The 21,348-nt window shown below is 38.1% G+C and overlaps 2 protein-coding genes across 2 annotated transcripts; one reads left to right on the top strand and one right to left on the bottom strand.

Moving 5' to 3' along the window:
- Window positions 1–57: 57 nt before the first annotated feature.
- On the top strand, window positions 58–14,425 carry LOC130554378 (serine/threonine-protein kinase pim-3-like). The gene is made up of 4 exons (XM_057333984.1): window positions 58–827; window positions 1,050–1,196; window positions 1,279–1,367; window positions 14,079–14,425. The coding sequence occupies exons 1-4, from the start codon at window positions 728–730 to the stop codon at window positions 14,127–14,129; spliced, it is 387 nt and encodes a 128-aa protein (XP_057189967.1). The 5' UTR covers window positions 58–727; the 3' UTR covers window positions 14,130–14,425.
- Window positions 1,203–16,949, bottom strand: LOC130554367 (gastrula zinc finger protein XlCGF7.1-like). Its single transcript, XM_057333962.1, has 3 exons — window positions 16,892–16,949; window positions 16,161–16,399; window positions 1,203–12,082 (listed from the first exon to the last, which is right to left on the bottom strand). The coding sequence occupies exons 2-3, from the start codon at window positions 16,243–16,245 to the stop codon at window positions 11,235–11,237; spliced, it is 933 nt and encodes a 310-aa protein (XP_057189945.1). The 5' UTR covers window positions 16,246–16,399; window positions 16,892–16,949; the 3' UTR covers window positions 1,203–11,234.
- Between the last annotated feature and the right edge of the window lie 4,399 nt (window positions 16,950–21,348).

Below are 21,348 nucleotides of genomic sequence, written 5' to 3'. Positions count from 1 at the left end.
GCCACTATCAACTACTGCATGTTTTTGCAGTCAGGAACGCACTACACATCATCGTCAAATGAACCGTCTTTTCTTTGGATAAGAACATGCAGCACCCATGTGTCACATTATACTTCAAGCCTATCACCTGATCACAACCTGTGATTTTGACAATGTAGATTTTAAATCTGGAAGTTGAAATCGGCACAAAAGCAAAAAAAAAAAGTTTACTCTTACACAAAATTAACAGATGCTATATCGCACTGATCCAAAACGCCAGCACCAACATTGTTGGACCAATGTTAATGAGAATTAACATACAAACACCAACAGGGGTTTCACACTAATCCAACTAACTCCAAATACGCAAAATTAGTTGCACATCAACCTTAGGGATGCCTTTGACCACACCAACCACAGCATTTAAAGTATGTAGACATTAGTGGAATTGAGCTGGCATGGTATTCAGTAGCAGGACCTTTGCTTTTCTCCCTGTACAAGCTGAAGGGGTTTTTCTTTATAATTCAGTGCACCACTTTTATCTTATGTAGACGTCCAGGATTATTTTGTTGCTGAGCTCACCAGTGTTGTTTTTTTCCCCAGAATCTAACCAAATTGTTGATTTGGCCGCTCTTAATGTTCCTGGGATCTTTCTGATGGATTTGTTGTGTTGTTGAAATCTCTCGGTGGCAGCGTCAGCAAGGAGTTCGCTGAGATTATCACGAGGCAGGCCACCGGAGCTGCTTTAATGTCCTGCGAACGTGGCGTCTTTCATAGCCACGTCAAATTGGAGAATCTACTTATTAACAAAGACACGCTAGACGTCAAATTGATTGACTTTAGCTGCGGTGAGCTTCTTCAAGAATCATCTTACAAGACATGGGTTAATGGTTGTGTTTTATCACTTCAAGCGTTTCAGACTCTAGTGACAAGTTGTGAGATATGAGAACAATGATATGTGAATGTTGTCAAACTATGCAATTATAGTGTCCTTTACAAAAAAACTGAGATGAGAACTGTCATATGATAATGCAAAAACTTAGACATTGGACAAAATCTGTTTCCTACAGGCAGACAAATACTGCACCCAGAGTTCTTCAAAACGGGCATGTACCACGGAAAGCCAGATACGGTGTGGTCACGGGGGGGTTTATCCTGTGGGAATTATCCTACCAGCGATGACCTGCACACGATCAATGAGAACCTCTGGTTTAAAGGTGAGACAAAAATACAAGGCAGAAAAGGTTTTGAATAACAATAAGAGCAGGTGTGAAGTGCCTCTTCCAACCTTTGACACAGAATGCTGCAGTTTGATTCAGTGTTGCCTGCAGCAGAATCCAGAGCAATGCATTCATCTGGGAAAGATCCTTCTCCACGAGCGGTTTAAGGTACTGAGCCTCAGATTAGGTTAGTTTTTTTGGTTTGATGCTGTTCTTGAGATTGTGACCAGAGCAGTCAAATTATTCTTGAATCCCAGTAAGAGATTCAAGTAACAGTGTTTTGAATTGATCTCACCAGTGTCTAAGACTATGTTGTAGTGTGAGTGTTTTTGAGGACTTGTGTGTCATGTCTGGGGGGAATTTGCTTTTTCAGCAAGTTTGAATGACTTTGAGTGGAGAGTTTCATTTTGACCTGAAAATAGGATGTTCCGGGAATTATGGATTTGTGTTTAGAGTTTTGTGAAAAGGAGGCATAATTTCAAGAAATGTGTTTAAGCAATCGAGAAAAACTGTAATGTTTACTCGCAGACAACTTTTTGTTAAAAATATAAAACATGGGTACAAAAATATTACATCCAATGTTCCCTTTAAGTGCACATCTCATCTCAACTCAACTTTATTTATATAGTGCGTTTTACAATTTTCATTGTTATAAAGCAGCTGTACATGAGACATATTGACTATAAGCAAAACAATTAAAAGTTGTACCTGTAAAAACAAGAAAAAGGTGACAACACAGAAGACAGACATACCCACATACAAAACACTCCACACACACAATATGCACACGTACTAACACACATAGACACACGCACACACACACACACACACGGACACAGACAAGCACGCACACACACAGACACGCACGCATGCACAATGAGAGCACACATTTAAGATAAAGGAGAGAGAAGCACACGTCAAATATAACAGATAATAAATTCCTATATGCAATATTAATTAAGTAAAAACTTTAAAATTCTAAAGCAGCCCCCCCGGCCAGGCAAACAGTGCAAAACAGTATGCAAATGGTGGCGAGGAACCCAAAACTCTAATCGAGAAAAAAAACCTCAGGAGAACCCAGGCCCAACCAGGGGATTCCAGTTCCCCTCTGGCAAAAGCTGCAGCCTCTGCACAAACTGCACAGTGCATGCACAACAAGGCTAAATAAAATAAATAAACTTAGTAATAAGGTAAATTATAGATTTAAGATTATCATTAATAATCTAATAGCATTTGAAATTTTGTGGTGAAGATGTGCCAAGTCGCTGCATCCTTCTTTATCCAGCTCTATCATCTCAGCTCTTGTCAGGTCTCCGCTTCCCATTCTCCACTCTACCATCAGGTCAGGCCATGAACTGCATCCTGCTCGCTGTGGTAACCTTGGAACAATGAGACAAGACTGAGAGTAGAGTACTGTTCTGCACTCTTTGATGCAACAAGCACATCAGTTGTGTTTTTGGTTCCGGTTGATCTAACTAATGCAGCCTAAACCCTCAGAGGATTTATATTATGGAAGAGTAGTGTATGCAAGATTAAAAAGATGCGTCTTTAGTCTAGATTTAAACTGACAGAGTGTGTCTGCCTCAGAGTGCAGGGAAGACTATTCCAAAGTTTAGGCGCTAGATAGGAAAAGGATCTACCACCTGCACTTGATTTTGATATTCTAGGTATTACCAACTGACAGGACGCCTGAGAGCATAATGCACGTGAAGGACTGTAATACAAAAGGAGTTCATTCAAGTACTGAGGAGCTAAACCATGTAGGGCTTTATAGGTAATAAGCAAGATTTTAAAGTTAATGCGATGCTTTATAGGTAACCAGTGCAAGGTTGACAGAACCGGGCTAATATGTTCATACTTTTTTATACATGTAAGAACTCGAGCTGCCGCGTTTTGGACCAGTTTTTGTAATAAGCCTGCAGGGCAACCACCAAACAGTGCATTACAGTAGTCTAGTCTTGATGTCATGAATGCATGAATTAACTTCTCTGCATCTGATAGTGACAGCATATGACGTAGTTTAGATATATTCTTAAAATGGAAAACCGCAATGTTACAGGTGTTGGCGACATGGCTCTCAAATGACAGATTACTATCGAATAGAACGCCAAGATTCTTTGCTGACGACGAGGGTTTTATGGAACATCCGTCAATAGTTAAGCAGTATTCTTGGTTGGTACGTATAGCAGTTTTCGGTCCAATCTGTTTTGTCCGAGTTCAGTAATAAAAAGTTGTTACTCATCCAGTTTTTTATATCGACTATGCATTCCATTATTCGATGGAACTGCTGTGTTTCATGAGGCTTCGAGGAAATATAAAGTTGAGTATCATCAGCATAACAGTGAAAGCTAACTCCGTGTCGCTTTATTATATCTCCTAGAGGTAGCACGTATAATGCGAAGAGCAGAGGCCCTAAGACTGAGCCCTGTGGTACACCGTACTGGACTTGCGATTTGCGTGACACCTCATTGTTTATTGCTACAAATTGAAAACGGTCGGATAAATAAGATTTAAACCATTTCAAAACTATTCCCTTAATGCTGACGTAATTTTTGAGTCTATGTAGGAGTGTGCTGTGGTCAATGGTGTCGAATGCAGCACTAAGGTCTAGCAGCACCAATAACGAGATACAACCTCGGTCAGACACCAATAGCAGATCATTTGTAACTCTGATCAAAGCAGTCTCTGTACTGTGACATGCTCTAAATCCAGACTGGAATTCTTCATTGATGTCATTCCTTTGGAGGAAGGAGCATAATTGAGTTGAAACTACTTTTTCCAGAACTTTAGATATGAAAGGTAGATTCGATATAGGCCTGTAGTTCCCTAGTTCTCTAGGGTCGATTTGGGTTTTTTTGACAAGGGGCCTTATAACAGCCACTTTATATGCTTTAGGCACATGTCCCAATGTCAGAGATGAGTTAATAATACTAAGAAGAGGATCTATAATTTCTGGGAGCATCTCTTTCAGTAGATTTGTAGGTATAGGGTCTAGCATGCATGTTGTTGATTTAGATGATCTAATGATTTTAGACTTTTCATCGTGATCTACGGTATAAAATAATCACATTTTCTCCTTAAGGGCGCTGTAGTTAGTTTGTTCAGCGGGTTTCACTTCTGATTGCATTGTTATAATTTTTTCTCTAATATCTTGGATTTTATTTGTGAAGTAGTTCATAAATTCATCACTGTTATGCTGATATCCAGGATCAGAAGTCACTGACGATTTTTCTTTTTATAGACATCTCTTTTCTTTTCTTTGCTTCTCGGTGTGTTGCAGAACACAGTGCTATTTTATAATTCTGAGCTCCGTTGTCTTTCTCATGGATCAGTATTGACGTGGCTGTTACATGAAAATTTTCAAGTTTATTCTGCAGAGCACCCTATCAGACTAAGGAGAGCAACGTGCAATGAGTCTGTGGCATTTTTGGGGTAACTTATTTGACTTGCACCATCAGTACCACAGTTATAAACTGCAACAAAACAATTGGTCGAGTTTAAAATCAATGAAACGCGACCAATAGTTTTGTTGCAGTTTATAATACGGAAGCGGTGTGGTGTCATTTGCCTGTCAAATTACCACTTTACAGCTTTAAAGGGGTGGTTCAACAGTGTTTCATGCATTCTGACTTTACAATGTGAAACATGCTGGCTTAACATGGTCAACTTGTCAAAAAACATGTTGGGCGTATGACGTAGTATTTCTGTGCTCGATACACTCCCCCAGCATTCGTATAGGTTTCATAAAGTTTTTTTCGAACATGAAATACCTTAACGAAACAACTTTTCTTAGTCTCTTATTGGGCAATTCTCCCGGAAAAGCATGTCCACGTGTCAACCAGCGAGAATGAGAGCGAGAGAAAGAGCATGCCCACACGTCAACCAGGGAGAGCAAGAGAAAGAGCATGTCCACGCGTTAACCAGGGAGAGCGAGAGAAAGAGCACGCCCACGCGTCAACCAGGGAGAGCGAGAGAAAGAGCACGCCCATCAATGCACTTCAATCGTTGTACTGAAGTTCAGCGGTGTTTGTTTGTTCACTGCATTTCTATGAGGAATGTTATATAAACGATGGATAGAACGCTGGATTTGCAGATGGTTTGAAACTGATAGATTGCGCGGTCCCAGCGCTAAAAGATGCCGGACATGAACCGCACGCGGTAAGTCAAACTAAGTCCTATGTCTGTGTTTTGTGGGCAATCGGCGTGTACGTGCATAATGTAAATATGAACTTATAGTCAATCAACAGTTATGCAGGGATAATGTGATGATGTATTGTGTGCTCGTGCTGTAGTAAGATGTCTGTACAATTTTTGTCTGACTAATATGTAGAAGAGAGTCATGTTTAGCCGATGTTGTCAATTAAACTCAGTGTTGTGCTTACAGTATATGCTCCAAAAGACCAAATTGTATTATACTGTATATTGTGTAAACTCTAAATTGTTTATGTTTAATTTCCTGAGAAACATATATGTATTTTTATAGCTTCTGAAAGACATTACTAAATGAAAAAATAAGATTTATAAACAAAACAATAACAATTTACACCAGTTGTCATTTTCAGAGGTTTACACCCACCTGACTTTAAATGAATGGTGTTGCCTTCGTGATCATCACTGCATGTTTCTATCTATTGTATGAGTCTCTTGATTGTCCTCAATGTGAAAAGATGAATCTCAACATCATACAGTTACTGATGGACATGAGTTAAATATACTGAAATGCTAAAAAAGCAAAGATTCTGGAGGACCTGGGTGATTATTCTGAAGATCAGCGGACAGTTTAATGACTCAGGCGAACAAGAAACCCTTAAACAACTATGACAAAACATAAAAACTGTCATTGATTGTTCAGGTAACATCATACAGTATTAAGAATCCACTTTTGACCTGGGCTATTTTTATAAATTTTGTTATTATTCTTTGGTGTGAACTTCATGTTAACATTTCTTTCGTAAAATAACTTGTTCACGTGTACTCTTATCTCCCGTTCCAAGTAATCTCCTAGTCTGATTCTTAGTCTCCATCGCCTTCTTCATCTCCAGCTCCCCATCATCTCGATTTCTTCATTCCCACGAGGTGTGTGCGGTCACCAGCTAGCCCTGCGTCCACGATCTCAATCACCATCTGCAATCACAAGCCCAGTATCCCCAGTATCATATCCATTACTTGACAAGTTACTGCTGAATATTTACTCACCTGCCATTTCACTGCTCTGCACCTGTTTAATAAACAAAGCCCTTTACTTACTTTTACCGTCATTCTCTGAGTCGCTTTGTTACAACATATTTGGTTTTGAGGTTTTGTTTTTTTCATTCTGAAAAAAGATGTGATATTTAGGCATTACTCCACATTGTTTTTTTATTATATTTCAGCACATTCAATTCAAACTGTGATCGTGCATCCTAAATAAAATATGCTTTGGAGATTTAGCTTCTCTGAAAAAATGCAGTTCGTTGTTAAGTCAAGCTTGTTCAGGTTTTCTCGTTAGTCATCTAAAGGGTCAGTTTAATTCATGCCATTATTTTCAGAAATGCATATTGCACCCTTTAGCTTTAAAGATGTTTATTGAAAATGAACATCCCCAAAGCCAGCACCTCCTTTGGCCGCCTTTCCTTCCAGTTCTCTGCTGCCAGTGACTGGAACGAATTGCAAAAATCGCTGAAGCTGGACACATACATTTCCCTCACTAACTTTAAACATCAGATATCCAAGCAGCTTATCGATCGCTGCAGCTGTACACAGTCCATCGGAAATTAGCCCACCCAATATACCTATCTCATCCCCATTTTTTTTCTGCTCTTTTGCACACAAGTATCGCTACTTGCACATCATCTGCTCATCTATCTTTCCAGTGTTAATCTCTTAATTTGTAATTACTCTGCTACTATGGCCTATTTATTGCCTTACCTTCTCTCTCCATTTGCACACACTGTATATAGACATGTAACCCCCATCCATCCTCTGATTATACTAGGCTAGAGTTTCTGATAAGGGCCTAGGTTCTTTTTCTCTTTATGATCCTACCTTCTAATACGAGTTAGCTTCCCCTAAATTACCAAACTGTCCTCTTACCATAAACAAGAGGTCATTCTCTGAAATACTTTTAACACGACAATAACACACACTTACAACAGAACATGTAAACAAGTAAATGTATTGTCTTCACAGATGAAATCAGGTATGAATGATTAAGACAATAATAAAATTGGGTTATATGTATGTATGTGTTACAAGGTAAATGAAATAAAACAAACAAAGAACTAATACAAATTAAATCCTGTGTGTTGTCTTCTTTTGTTACCCAAAAAAATAATGTGTAATCCAATTCAAAGTTCCACCTTAAATCAGATAAACCAAATCACTATATTGATGTCTCTAAATCTGTAGCGTGAAATAAAAATATATACCTCTAGCGTTTCAGTGCAATTATACTTGCAAATAACCACAAGTGACTCAATGTCCTTAAAGGTCTTTGCACATACAGTCCGAAATTTTCGCATGCGTTTTTTCGTATTTGGCGCTGGTTTGTACGGTGTCTCTGAATTGTTAAAAGTCCACTCAAAATGCTTGACGGATGCGAAAAACACATAAAATCGAACCCGGCACAAATTTTTTTATGACGGACGAAAATATCGGAGGCAGTGTGTAAATGTGATTGACACAACGTGAGGGCGTATTTATTTTTTAACGTGCGGAAATTTCGGACTCAATGTGCAATGGGCTTAACTCTGAATAACACGGTTATACCGTACGAACTCTTCGAAAATATCACAATATACCGGAAAACAAAAGAAAATCAAGTTACCTTGCACAGTTACACTTTTGCATTCACAATGACATACCCTACAACTCATTCACACATCTCACCCCGTTGCAGGCCTGATTCGATGCTAGGGTACGTAGTGGCCGGGAAACAGAAAGTGGCCTCGTCACTCGGAAGAGCAAACAAAAATAAAGGTGACCTCTAACCTCTGCGCTAGCGTGCGTTGCAATAATCTCTTTACAGATCGTGGAAGAAGTCTCGTGTCCGGGGCTCCGACATCAAGGTCTCGGTGATACAGTACGAATGAAATCCCGAGCTCCATGTACTCACGCGGTTACCGGATGATGGTCTTGTTTGGAGGAAAGCAATCGTCCTTTGGGCCGATACACAGTTCAATCAAAGTTGCGAAATGTCCCGCGATCAGTTCTGGCCGAACTAATTAAGTAGACAAATCTCAACTTTCTGTAACTCAAACCTCTTAAATGACACGCGATGCACTTTCTCACTTAGAAATACTGACCGTACTCCTAAATACGTCATCTCTTTTACATTCAGGACCTTATTATCCCTACTAAACTATCCTACTTCTTCCTGCTCTCCTTACAGCTCTCTCTCTTTCTCGTTTTCAGTTCGTTTTCGTTTTCAAAATCTGATTGGCCCAGAATGTGTCCATCTCCGATTATAGCCAATACACTTCGATGTAACACCCAACTAGATGTCAGACATGTTTTGACGAGTGCTTTACAACCGAACTTATACATGAACAAATTTCAATACAGTATACATTGAAAAAAACATATTTCACAATATATCACAGCAAAATAATCATTTTTTCATCATGTTAAAGGTGCGATGAAGTGGTGTTGTTTATTGTTTTATACTGTTGTACGAGGTCTACTTATGACGTTCGCGTGGTTTTTACATTCAAAATCATCAAAATCAATAAGTAATGGGCTATTTTCTACTCAGGTTTTGAGGCCGGCTCTGCAAACGCTCTGTTTTAATGGGCGTGCCGCATTGAAGACACTTGGAAGTAAACGCCCACTGCTTTGATTGGATAATAGTTTGCGTAGTTGGAGGCTTCTGTGAATTTGGTTCGAGACGTAACGTTAGGTTACACATTAGCACCATTCTCAGTTTTCGCAGGGCATTAGTATTATCTGGAGACCTCCTGTGATTTATAAATGACCTCCCCACATCAGTATTTCATGTGACGCATTCGCGGATGTGATGGCAAGGCTTTGCGTATAGTGTGTATAGCCTATAGTTGTATTGCGTTTAATGATATATGACCGTACCTGTCAGCATTTGAGACCCGTGATCGCGAACCCGACAGAAGATCACCGCGATCACGGGTCTCAAATGTTACGAGAGGTTGTGGCTTCTGGGGCTTCAGCCCCGATTGTTTTTTCAAAAGCCCCGAATCTTCTCAGGTTCAATAATTTCATACAGTACGTTAGGTGGCGCAGTGGCGGCATTGAGCTTTAAAGTCCGAGTCCGCCACTCCAGTCAAAGCGAAGGAGACGTTCAAGTCTGAACGAAGGTGCGTGCATTCTGTGCAACTGCAACTTAAAATACAGAATCTTCCGACTGTAAACACGTTTTTAAATCAGTCATTATTACAGTGGCTTCATTATTACTTTGAAAGTGTCTATTTTTAGTTATGTGGTTTGTTTATACTGTTAAATAGCGTTCGGCTAACGGCTAACGTTAACACTGATCTAGTCTGTCTGCATATTTACAGTATAGTCCGGTATACTGTCCGGTATATTTACAGTACAGTTGAGGACATTTTCACAGATGGTAGATGGAGAATGGGAGAAGATTGATTTGAAAAGAGGTGAAATAAAGTGCTGTATTAGGTAATAATATATACCCATGTGCTGTTCCCTAACAAAATATGGTTCTATTGTTTTGTTATGTTAAAGAATAAAAGGAAAAATAAAAGAGTATAATTAGAGTATTAGAGGCCACATTTACTTGGCATTGTTGATGAGCTTTGATTTGAATTACTTGTTACTTCATGGATTCAGTGGTAGCACCTTTGTCTGCTAATTTTTTTTCTAAGCAACAAAATAGGTCTTAAATTAGTAATGTTTATTCCAAATTCCTAATCTACCTTTCTTGTGTAACTTCATGGTAACAGGTTTACAGCATTTTTTCTGTTTTTATTTGAGAGAAGTGAAAATGTCTGTCACATATCAAATTTAGACAGTTTCAGAATGATAAAAAAGAGAACACTTCGATTAAAGATTAAAAAATAGTTTATTATAGCTGCCATAAATGTGAAAAAAATCTCCTGGGGACCATGCCCTGGATGGAACCCCTAGATTTTGGGCTAAGCCCCCAATGTCCACAATGTCTGGCTCCGCCCCTGTCCACAAATCCAGTGCCTTGTTCACGAAGGAATCCTCGGAGAAATGAAATGAACAAACGCTCCATGTTTTTCCCACATGAGCTGGAACGTCTTTAAAAATAAACTTTAACCCCGCATTCCTAATATCGGAATCCTAAGGAAGGTTATGCAGCGACTGTTCTTCCACAACCCTGGGATGGCACAATATTTAGCTATCTTTAACAGCATGTTTGTTTATTGCTTGCTCACTCTATCTGGTTCTGCGCCACTGGTCTGTCATGCGCGAACCAGTGGGCGGGGCTAGAGAAGTAGTCGTTGATATGAGGCGGTGTTCAACCTATCAGTGTCATCATAGATGGGTGCATTCCAGAACCTGGCGTTCGCTGGGCCTGGTGTCAATAACAGATGTAATCTCAGTAAAAAGGGCGTTTTCAGTTCTGACACTTACAGGATGTTCGCAGGAATACGATTCCCTCTTATATAACAAAAGCTCGGGTTAAAATTGTGATTTTAATTCATCGCCCCTTTAACATCCACTTCACTTTCCATACATGTTTAAATTACCATTATATACCTCAGGGTTACAGACATATTTTTTTCTATTGTGTTATTGATTGTATGCTTGTTTATTCCATGTGTAACTCTGTTGTTGTTTGTGTCGCACTGCTTTGATTTATCTTGGCCAGGTCGCAGTTGTAAATGAGAACTTGTTCTCAACTAGCTTACCTGGTTAAATAAAGGTGAAATAAAAAATATATATTTTTTAGCAAATTTAGATGAATTTGCTATTTTGGGAAAATATTTTATTTTTTTAAATTCATACTAATTACTTGAAAGTGTTTGGCCAGAGAATAAACTTTGTTCATTTTTAGGCTCAACAACTATCTTTAGACCGCATGATAAACTGTGATCAACTTCAGGTCCCAGGACGAAGTCTGTTCAACTTGGGGGTTGAGGATAAACCGTAACAACTTTGTTTTAAATGTCGCAGTAGATGGCTAATTTGGCTGAAACTCCGCCCACATGAAGGGCAGGGGTACGGCTTCTCTCCAGTATGAACTCTCTCGTGGTTTTTCAAGTTTCCAGACCCAGAAAAGCACTTTCCACAATATGAGCACTTGTAGGGTTTTTCTCCAGTGTGGGTTCTTTGGTGCCGTTTTAATTCGCTGGCTCTAGTGAAGGCACTGCCGCAGTCAGAGCACACGTGGGCTTTCACACCAGCGTGTATCTTCTGGTGGTCTTTAAAGTAGCACAGCCATAAGAAGCTCTTTCCACAAAGAGAGCACACATACGGCCTCTCATTTGTGTGAATTCTCAGGTGTCTCTTCAAGTGTGCCGCCAGGCTAAATTTTAGACCACACTGATCACAGCTGTACGGCTTTTCTGAAGAGTGAGAGAGCAAATGAGTTTTGAGACTTGTGAGACGCGTAAAACTCTTTCCACACTGAGTGCATGTGAAGGGCTTCTCTCCAGTGTGAATTCTCATGTGATCCTTAAGATGTCCTTTATGTTTAAAACTCCTTCCACACTGAAGGCAAAAGAAAGGCCGCTCACCAGTGTGAATTCTTATATGATATTCAAGGTGTCCTTTTTGTTTGAAACTCTTTCCACAGTGAGGGCACACGAAAGTCATTCTTGGTGAAGATTTCTTGTTAGTTTGTTGACATGTACGAGGTTTTTCTTCAGGTGTGTTTTCATAAGGTTCCTGATGTTTCTCCTCGACTTTATTCAGTTGTGGAACTTCCTCTTTCACCTCCATCAAGTCTAAAAAACATCAACATTTAAGTCAAGAAGAGTATGAACCACAAATTAAAAGCATAAAACAGCAGATGTTGTTTTTATCCGTTTTTATTATATTTTATGTAGGGCTGGACAAAAAACATCGAAAAATCGATTAATAGTCTTTTTTAATGTGGCCGATTCAATATTGATTCTCAAAAGCCGTTTTTCGTTCATATTTCCGCAAGTACGGAACATTCATTAACGTGAATGTTATTGCTACTACTATCCACTAGATGTCACTTTTCTTTTTACAACGGGTGGATGTTACAATGGGAGCATATCCTCCATTCATTGCTTAATTAACATGGCGGATGCGGGTGTGTCATCGAATTTAACATCACCTTCACATAAAAGACAGCGATTCATTTGATTGCAGCCTCTCTTTACAGCTTATTTTGTGAAATTTAGTTTGTTATACTGTATCTTAAATGTAATCTGATCCTGTTTGATCAAGGTATGCGACTGTTCTGTTTCAATATACCCAAGTGTGTTTAAAGTTTAATAAACAGGTTTGTGGCTCTTCATTTCATTTTTTAATCAAATTATTTGCCTTATTCTGAGTAAGCTAATATTACGATTAAGGTGTTTACATGAGTTGCTTCAAGAATATACCTTTCATGTTCCTGTTTTACATGTTACACTACATAGTTCGATTAATGGCATACGTCATTACGTCCCTAAGCGACGCCGTTCCCTCCATCAATTCATGTATCAACAAACAGTTCGTCTTCGCCATGGTACCACCTACAGTTTTAGGTGTTTCATTTATTTTCTAGAATTGTTGGCGTCTTTCTTGTTTCCCGTTCGGACCAAAAATGTGCTTTCTTGCTTGAAGCCATGTTGTTTGCCGTAAAACGAAACGGCTGTCCACTGCCGTGCGTGTGTGTAACCTGTCGCAAAGTGCTAATCAAAAAGCTCTGTTTACATGGTCCATTCTTAATCAGAGTATTGTCTTAATCGTGTTAATATCGGATTATTGTTGTCCATGTAAACGTGGTGACAGTAAAATCAAAGTAGAAAAGGAAAATACAAGCTGATTTAATAACCGATTTAGTAACTCATGATGTTAGTCAGTAATGTGCATGGCCCCACGTGCCCGTATGCACTCCCGACAATGTCTGGGCATACTCCTCCTCCCAGACCTGGATGAGAGCATAAGTGAGCTCCTGGACAGTCTATGGTGCTACTTGACGGCTTCGGATACATAAGATCCCAAAGGTTTTCAACTATGGAGTTCCATTTGTGCCAAAAATGTGTCGACTGCTTTGCTATACTTTACTATACATTTGCCTTTGTCTATGGTCATTGCCTACTTCTTCAGGGAAATCAGTTTATGTTGACGTGTATGTTGTCTGTTGACGTCGTCTTACTCTGTCGTCCCTCCGTCTTTTTCATTGTTGTTTTTACTGTCGTCCTTATTGTCGTTTTGTCCTGTTATCTTTACTGTCATTCGGTTCTGTCATCTTTACTGTCCTCCCAGCTAACACATGACGTACTGGTTACGTAATGTATTGGTCATTTTTGGTCATTTCATGACTTACCAGCTGGCAAAGTAGCTAACATGCATGTTTAAAACGTTTTTAGCCAGGACATTGTAAATCTGTTGATTAAATAAGCCAAGAGATATTTAATACGCTACATGCAGGCCACTCTCTGCTGTATGGGAAAGTAACAGTGCGCGCCTCCTGCACGTTCAAGATCAGAACAGCGCGTGCACAGCAGAACTGCGTCTAACAGGAGGACTGGTAGTTTCTCCGAAGAAAGACATGTTTTAATTTCACAAAGAAAACAAATTTAACTGATTCTTTAATTTATATTCTGACAGAATGTCGTCTGACAGCAGTAACAACGCTTTTTTGAAGGGCTTCTGTACTGACAGGAATTAAAGTGCTCAATGAATAAACGGCTTTTACGAAAATAAGAGAGTAAAGTGCAAAATACATTAGGTTTTATGTCATTATATTTTATTATTTTTAAGGTATATACAGCACCGGTGGCGGTTAAGAATAACCACGGCAACGGGACATAACACAGCACCTGAAGAGGACATATAACGCTGTATAAAAAGACCAACAATCACATTAAATAAATATCTTATATTTGAAGTGTTTTTGTAACATTCATGCTTCTGCAATTATCTATCTGTCGTGAATCATGCTCGATGCTGTTTTATACTATTATATAAAGTGAAGTATCTGAACAAACACTTTGTTTGTTGTTCATTTGAATGTTTGTAAATATGTTTGTATACGGTTTTGAATGCGACTTGATATGCTGCTGTCAATATGTTGCTGTTAATATGTTGGTTTTATCTATATAAATGAAAAGTATTCCAACTCTGAGTCTGTGTCATTATGGTATTTAAAAAGTCTCTAAAATAGTTATGGGCAAATAAGGACAAGTTAAATTAGTTGTACTGCATGTCCGCCCAAAGAATATTAAATAAAATATTTAAATTACTAACTGGTTACCAACACAAAATGTTTAATCCATGTTGTCACGATGTGACCACGGCTGGCAGATTACGTCACGAGGTTACGTGGAGGCGACAAATCCAGGAATTTCACTTTTAAGGGCCACGACATAACTCGTTACGTCACCACGATGTAAATTTGGACATAAGATTACGATGACGTTACGTAAAAGTCACGCATTTTTGGCTGGCTGGGCTCTTGTTCTGTCGCCCCTACTGTCGTTTTTAACGTCGCTTGTATTGTCGTCCTTAATGTCATCTTACTGTCATTACTATACTATTATTTTTACACCATTTCTGAAACTATGGCTCCATTTCAAAACTCTACACACAATACCACCAAACACACACACAAAATGCAAATGGTCACACACATTTTTTAAACTATTTTAACTCTTCTAAAAATCCTATCTTTGCGTAACTCTACACACAAACATAAAATAATTAGCCACATGCACACCAAACTACACACAGATGTGAACAATGTAAAACACTCTTGTGTCTTTTTCTTGTTCAGCGTGCTGTGGAGTTGAGTGCACAATAGAAGTTTGTCATAGAACTCACACGTACATTTATGTACACAGACACGCTGTATACAGTACAGTATGTATTCAGTATAGACGTTCACTTTAAACAGAAATGCAAAAAAATGTAAATTAAATATTGTATTCTGAAAACATTGTATCTTCGTTGTGTTTGACTAAGGGATCAACAGTAACAGACAAAACAAATACATTTGAAGATTCTGTAAACAAATATGTTAGCGACTGTAATGAAAAAATATCGTGCGTGCTCTTTGCATCCTCTCCTCATCATCTTTGCCCTACTTCTACATGTAAGTGAACAAAAAAAGGTTGGAAGTGTTTTCACACACTTGGTACATGAGTGTAGAATTTTTAATGTCAGTATTTTCCCAATGAAACACGTGCTGTTATTTTAAAATGTTGTGATTAATGCATAATACAGTGTTTTTATTTGTTTTCCCCGATCCGCTTAAATGCAGATCGTGTTGATGACGCTGTCATGTGTACGTGAAACTTATCAAAAATGTAAAGGAAAAACTTTTCAGTTTTCTACGCCATCGTTATCGTATAAACGTAGCCTTAATAGCATGTGGAGGTCTGTACGCCGCTCTAAGGATATTCCTCCCCAGACCACCCTTGCTGTTGCCTCTCCAGTGTACCTGTTGTCACTTTTATTTGAACCAAAGCAAGCGAAAAACAGGGTTAACCGGGTTGATTGATATTCCTGAAGGTTTAATTGACTTGGTGATGCTGTCACGATTAAGTGTTCCCTTCATGTTTTTTGAGCGGTGTATTTTGCATATTCTCCAAACTGCCACGGTATCGAGAATTTAACACAGAACCAGCAGGCTGAAGAACGCTTTCTACCTGCAGGTCATCAGAGCCCTTCACTCCACCACTCCTTTCTTTTACCTCTTTGTGTCATCTTGTGCACATGACAAAAAAACTAAAACTTACACATTTGTTTTGTTATGGCACAGTGATTATATTAAACATTGCACATTGTGTCAAAATGTATGGAGAAGTATGCATTATTAAATAAGAATCCAAATTAGACACCTACCTCTTTGTTCCTCAGTATCTTCACTTTTTATTCTCAATGGTTCTGGACTACTGATGTCGCCAATCACCACTTTGAGAAAATCCATCTTTAGATCGTATTACTATGTTTATTTACTATTACACAAGATGTTTGTTGGTTTAAATCCAAGTGGTCACTTCTGGTGTAAAGTGAAGGGAATAGTTCCAACATTTAAATACAGGTGAACTGCTACACTGAAGATGCCAGATGCAGGTCCAGATCTGAAAAAATATTCAATAAAAACAACTTTAGGCACCTTTCCTTATCCTTTATAGCATTACTTGAATTCTTTAACTGATCACTTCTTGAAATAAACATCCTAAGTAAAACGATTCATTTAGACGACAAGGGACTTGCCAAAGTTAAAATTGACATTCTAGGCCGGGGTTGTTCAAGGGTTTTAGCTGTAAAGATGTGTCAAAAAATATTCATATTATTTTTCACTCACACCCAACAACCCAATGCAATTATGTAGGGCAGGTAACATTAAGTTGTATAGTACATAAATACACTGAGGCTAAAAACAACAAGGTGTACAAAATATTTTAGCTTTCGCATCTTTCAACGGGCTATTAGCTTACATTTAGTAGCAATCTAACGTTACATTTATTACACACAGCAAACAAAAAATGATTTCGAAATATTATCTTGTTAAAGCACATTTGTTAAAGCATTTACAACGTTTCGTACTGATTTAAACACCATAAATATACCTTTCAGCTGCAGAAACGCACCCCGCCTGATTTTTCCCCCCAAACCACAACCAGTTACGTGCAAACCCCGCCCCCACCGCCATGACTCATGTATCCAGCGATTTCATTGGTCAACTCTGTTAATACTGAAATATGTTGTATAAATGGAAGCTTCAAGGGCTTCTAATATTATCTTTCAAATTTAAAATAGACAAGTTATCTGCACCATATTTATTTCTGTTTTTTGTTATGTCCAATGTTGTATTTCTCTCATTTTTATGTATGTCCATATGCAATGAATGAATGTAAAAAACTTAAGGCCGTTTGGTGGATACACCACTAAATCACAAACGCTGTCTACTGGTATCTGATTAGATTACAGAAAATGACAAAGCTTACATGAATTTCTTCAGTGGCCCAGAGGGTAAAGCGACGAGCCGTTTTTGATTGCTTTGAGATTAGAGATCCGGGTTCGAAACTCCCTCGGGCCAAATACTTTCCCCATCACATATCAGATCATAAAGGCATTTATTTTCAATAAAATAATAACAATATTTGAAAAGTGGCTAACAAGTGTTTAATTATTAAGTGTAGGGTACGGTTAGGGGGTAGGTAAGGGTTTATTATTATTATAAAAATTTGGCTTTCGCTGACTTTCTAGGGAACTGGGGACAAACCACGGACAAACTTTCAGTCTGCGTTAAGTAGCAGGACGACTTATTTGTACCCCAGGCATATTATTTCGACACATATCGTTTATGCAAGGCGAATCAAACCTGGACCACAAGTGGCCAATCAGCGCTATAATGTAGCTGACCAATGAAACCGACGCAGAGACGTTGCGGGGTTTTCACTCAAGGGGCGGGGTTTGCGGTTAACTGCTTTGTAAATAAAGGTCCTTTTAAAAAATAAAAGTCTTACACAGTGTACACGATGTGATATATAATCAAATTTGTATTAGACCATATACACAATGTCTATAATAAAAACAAATTTTTAAACACAGAAAGTACATTTAAACCTGTGTTTCTCTCTCCTTTATCTTAAATGTGTGCTTTCATTGTGCGTGCGTGTGCTTGATCTAAAAATGCAAAAGGCTTTCTATGATCTTTAGGTTTAGGGGTATAGGGTTAGGGGATATAATATACAGTGTGTGTGTGTGTGTGTGTGTGTGTGTGTGTGTGTGTGTGTGTCTGCGCGCCGTGTGCGTGTGTGTGTGTGTGTGTGTGTGGGAAGGGTAAACCCTACGGTATGGGGTCAAAATGTCCCCACAAAGATGGCAATATCCAAAATCCTTGTCCTTGTGGGGACATTTTTTGTCCCCATGAGGAAACAAGCTTATAAATCATACAGAATGAACTTTTGTGAAAATCTAAAAGAGCAGACAGTTGTATGTGATTGTTAGGGTTAGGGAATATGATATACAGTTTGTACAGTATAAAAACCATTGCGTCTATGGTATGTCCCCATAAAACATGGAAACCCAACATGTGTGTGAGCGTGTGTTCATGTTTGTATATCCCGGTGGGGACCTAAACCTGAATACACACCAACACATGGGGACTCGTGTCACCGTGGGGACCAAAATTGAGGTCCTCATGGGCAAAAAAGCTTATAAATTGTACAGAACAATATTTTTTAAAAATCTAAAAATGCAAAATGTGTTCTACGATCTTTAGGTTTAGGGGTTGGGTTAGGGATAGGGGATAGAATATACAGTTTGTAGTGTGTGTGTGTGTGTGTCTATGTGTGTTAGTACGTGTGCATATTGTGTGTGTGGAGTGTTTTGTATGTGGGTATGTCTGTCTTCTGTGTTTTCAAGAACACAGAAGACAGTTTTCTTCTTTTTACAGGTACGACTTTAATTGGTTTGCTTATAGTCAATATGTCTCATGTACAGCTGCTTTGTAACAATGAAAATTGTAAAAGCGCTATATAAATAAAGTTGAGTTGATTTGAGTTTTTCAAGTAATGAAATAAAGAAGGTAAGGAAAAACAAATAGACATACAGACACATACACATGCATATACATGCACAGGCATATAGGCATTGTAGACTATGTAATATTATTAAAATGCAACTCTGATGGTATTATTGCAAGTCTTAGAAAAGATGAGCTGCATACTTCTGATATATTATTAACAAGTCAAAGGGAATTTGTAATAATGTAATTGCATAATTGCTCAGTTAGCATTCCTGGGAAAAAATAGTTAGATGTCTGTACAATTTAGTCTGACTAATATGTAGAAGAGTGTAGAACAGTAATCATGTTTGGCCAATGTTGTCAATTAAACTCAGTGTTTTGTTTATGCTCCAAAAGACCAAATTGTATTATACTGTATCAAAAAACACATCACTCCAAGGCACTTGAAAGTAATATCAAAATGAAATAGCCTTCATTGACACAAGGCTTTATCTAAAAAACAACCTGCATCGGTGTACATGTGATGTGATTTGCGATAAAGCCACGTGCCAATAAAGACTTTTTCATTTTTATAGTACTTTCAAGTGCCTTGGAGTGATGTGTTTCTTGATGAATTAAGAAATCCGATATCCAAAGAGCACTGATTTATGGACTATATACCCCAGTAGCCTTCTTTGCATTTTTTGATGTACGTATTGTACTGAATATTGTTGAATAATAAATCCAGGTTTTCAAAGTAAATTTGATTTGAATTGTTCTGACAATTATTACTGCAGCATATGCCTGTTGTCTACAATGATTAATGAATGTAGAATAATTTTAAAGATTTTAATAAATAAAAATAGAGCTTTTAATGGCTTACAGGTTTCAACAATTAAGTTAAAAGGTCATTTTTAGTGACTAATGTCACTGCTGTGTATGCCCAATAAAAGCTATTTTTAAAGGAACAGATTCAATTCCAATGTTAAATTGTTTCAAGAAACTGCAACTTAAAACTCACCCGCCACTGACGTCACTGCCATTATATGACTATATGGCTGAGGTGTCCCGCATGAGCCAAGTTTGCCATTGGATTTTTCCAATGGTAGAGCAGCGGTGTTTGGTACTGTATCTCTATAATTATTAAAAGTTCTCTGGACTTATTTTTCATTATTTACATTAAATAAAGAGGGATTCTACATTTGCTTTTGGTATTTAATTTCTTCAGCGTTCAGCAAATAAAGGAAACAAATAAACATAACTGTCAACTGAATTTAAAGTGAACCAAATTCATCTACAGAGCATACAAATGGAGGTTTTGTTGAAGTGCAATCACTGAAATAAATTACATTAATACGCAAGATACATTTGCATACAGCAAAGCATGACTATTTTGTGTTAGGTTCCTGTCCTTTTGCATCATATGAGTGTGTCTGTGTCATGTGTGTTTATGGGGGTGTATTTATTCACCTTGCTCTTCATACTTTCCTTTTTTTATGCATGTATGTATTGTTTATAGTTAATATGTTTCATGTACAGCTGCTATATAACAATGAAAATTGTGAAAAGCGTTGTATAGATCAAATTTGAGTTGAGTTGACTGTACAACAGCTGTAAAAAGGGCACAAGTGTTTAACATTTATTCATTCTCTTGACATTATCCAAACAAACTGCACTGTATACATTTCATCAATACAATACACGTATTGTATTGATGAAATGTATATGACTAGGAATCAAACCATATGACAATATGACTAGGAATCAAACCATTCACCATGATGTTTTACACAGAATAAAAAATACAGCTTTGAAGCAAAATAACAATGTATATAATTTCTACTGCAGCACTACACTACTCCAACAGAAGAAATTCTGACAAAAACAAATACATTAAAATAAGAGCAACTAACATTTGTACATCCCCTACTTTCCATCGCCCTTAAAGGCACAATTTTAATTTTCGCCACTGGAGGACGAAACAATGATGATGCTTGTGAAGGAGCATGCTGGGAGTTGTTGCCTTTAGCTCCACTGTCATTGGAAATCAAACCCACCATGCTCATGACAAAAAGTGTTATTCTTGGGTTATACGTGGCTTGATAGAAACATCAACAACAGGGTGACGTGCTAGATGCTGCACATTTCTTTCATGAGACTCACATGCTGCGTCCCAATTCGCCTACTTATACTATGCACTAAAAGTATGTACTGTTTTTGTTATGGAAAAGTATATACATTTTAGTGTGTCGCAAAACAATATGCACACACTGGGACATACTAACAGGAAACAGCAGTGGCCGTTGTTGCCTAGACAACATTGTGGCCATTGACTGTCACACACATCAAAATACAGCTCGTCTTTCCATTTAAGTATTTATTTTTATTTTTAAGTATATGTAATGTTAACTCTGTGCTTATATTTATTAATTTAGTGACGCATCAGTTATTTAATTTTATTAATGCAGTGGAGCATCACTTAACTCCGCCTACTCGCGGTGAGTTGTGGGTAATATTAGCCATTATTGTGTGCATCATTCTGCACTTCGAATTTCTACCGGAAGTAGTAGACCA

The sequence above is a fragment of the Triplophysa rosa genome, linkage group LG5 (genome assembly GCF_024868665.1).
Source record: "Triplophysa rosa linkage group LG5, Trosa_1v2, whole genome shotgun sequence".
Classification (NCBI taxonomy): domain Eukaryota; kingdom Metazoa; phylum Chordata; class Actinopteri; order Cypriniformes; family Nemacheilidae; genus Triplophysa; species Triplophysa rosa.
The sequence above is the reverse complement of the archived record's forward strand: the minus strand, read 5'-3'. Positions and strand labels throughout refer to the sequence as shown.

What these genes read in the sequence shown, in the direction of transcription:
- LOC130554367 (XM_057333962.1), bottom strand. Translation starts at nt 16,245, where the DNA reads ATGGATTTTCTCAAAGTGGTGATTGGCGACATCAGTAGTCCAGAACCA. An exon ending in AGATACTGAGGAACAAAGAG is followed by an intron (nt 12,083 to 16,160) that starts GTAGGTGTCTAA and finishes GATGTTTTTTAG; the next exon opens with ACTTGATGGAGGTGAAAGAG.
- LOC130554378 (XM_057333984.1), top strand. Translation starts at nt 728, where the DNA reads ATGTCCTGCGAACGTGGCGTCTTTCATAGCCACGTCAAATTGGAGAAT. An exon ending in ATTGATTGACTTTAGCTGCG is followed by an intron (nt 828 to 1,049) that starts GTGAGCTTCTTC and finishes TGTTTCCTACAG; the next exon opens with GCAGACAAATACTGCACCCA. An exon ending in TTCTCCACGAGCGGTTTAAG is followed by an intron (nt 1,368 to 14,078) that starts GTACTGAGCCTC and finishes ATTATTTTTAAG; the next exon opens with GTATATACAGCACCGGTGGC.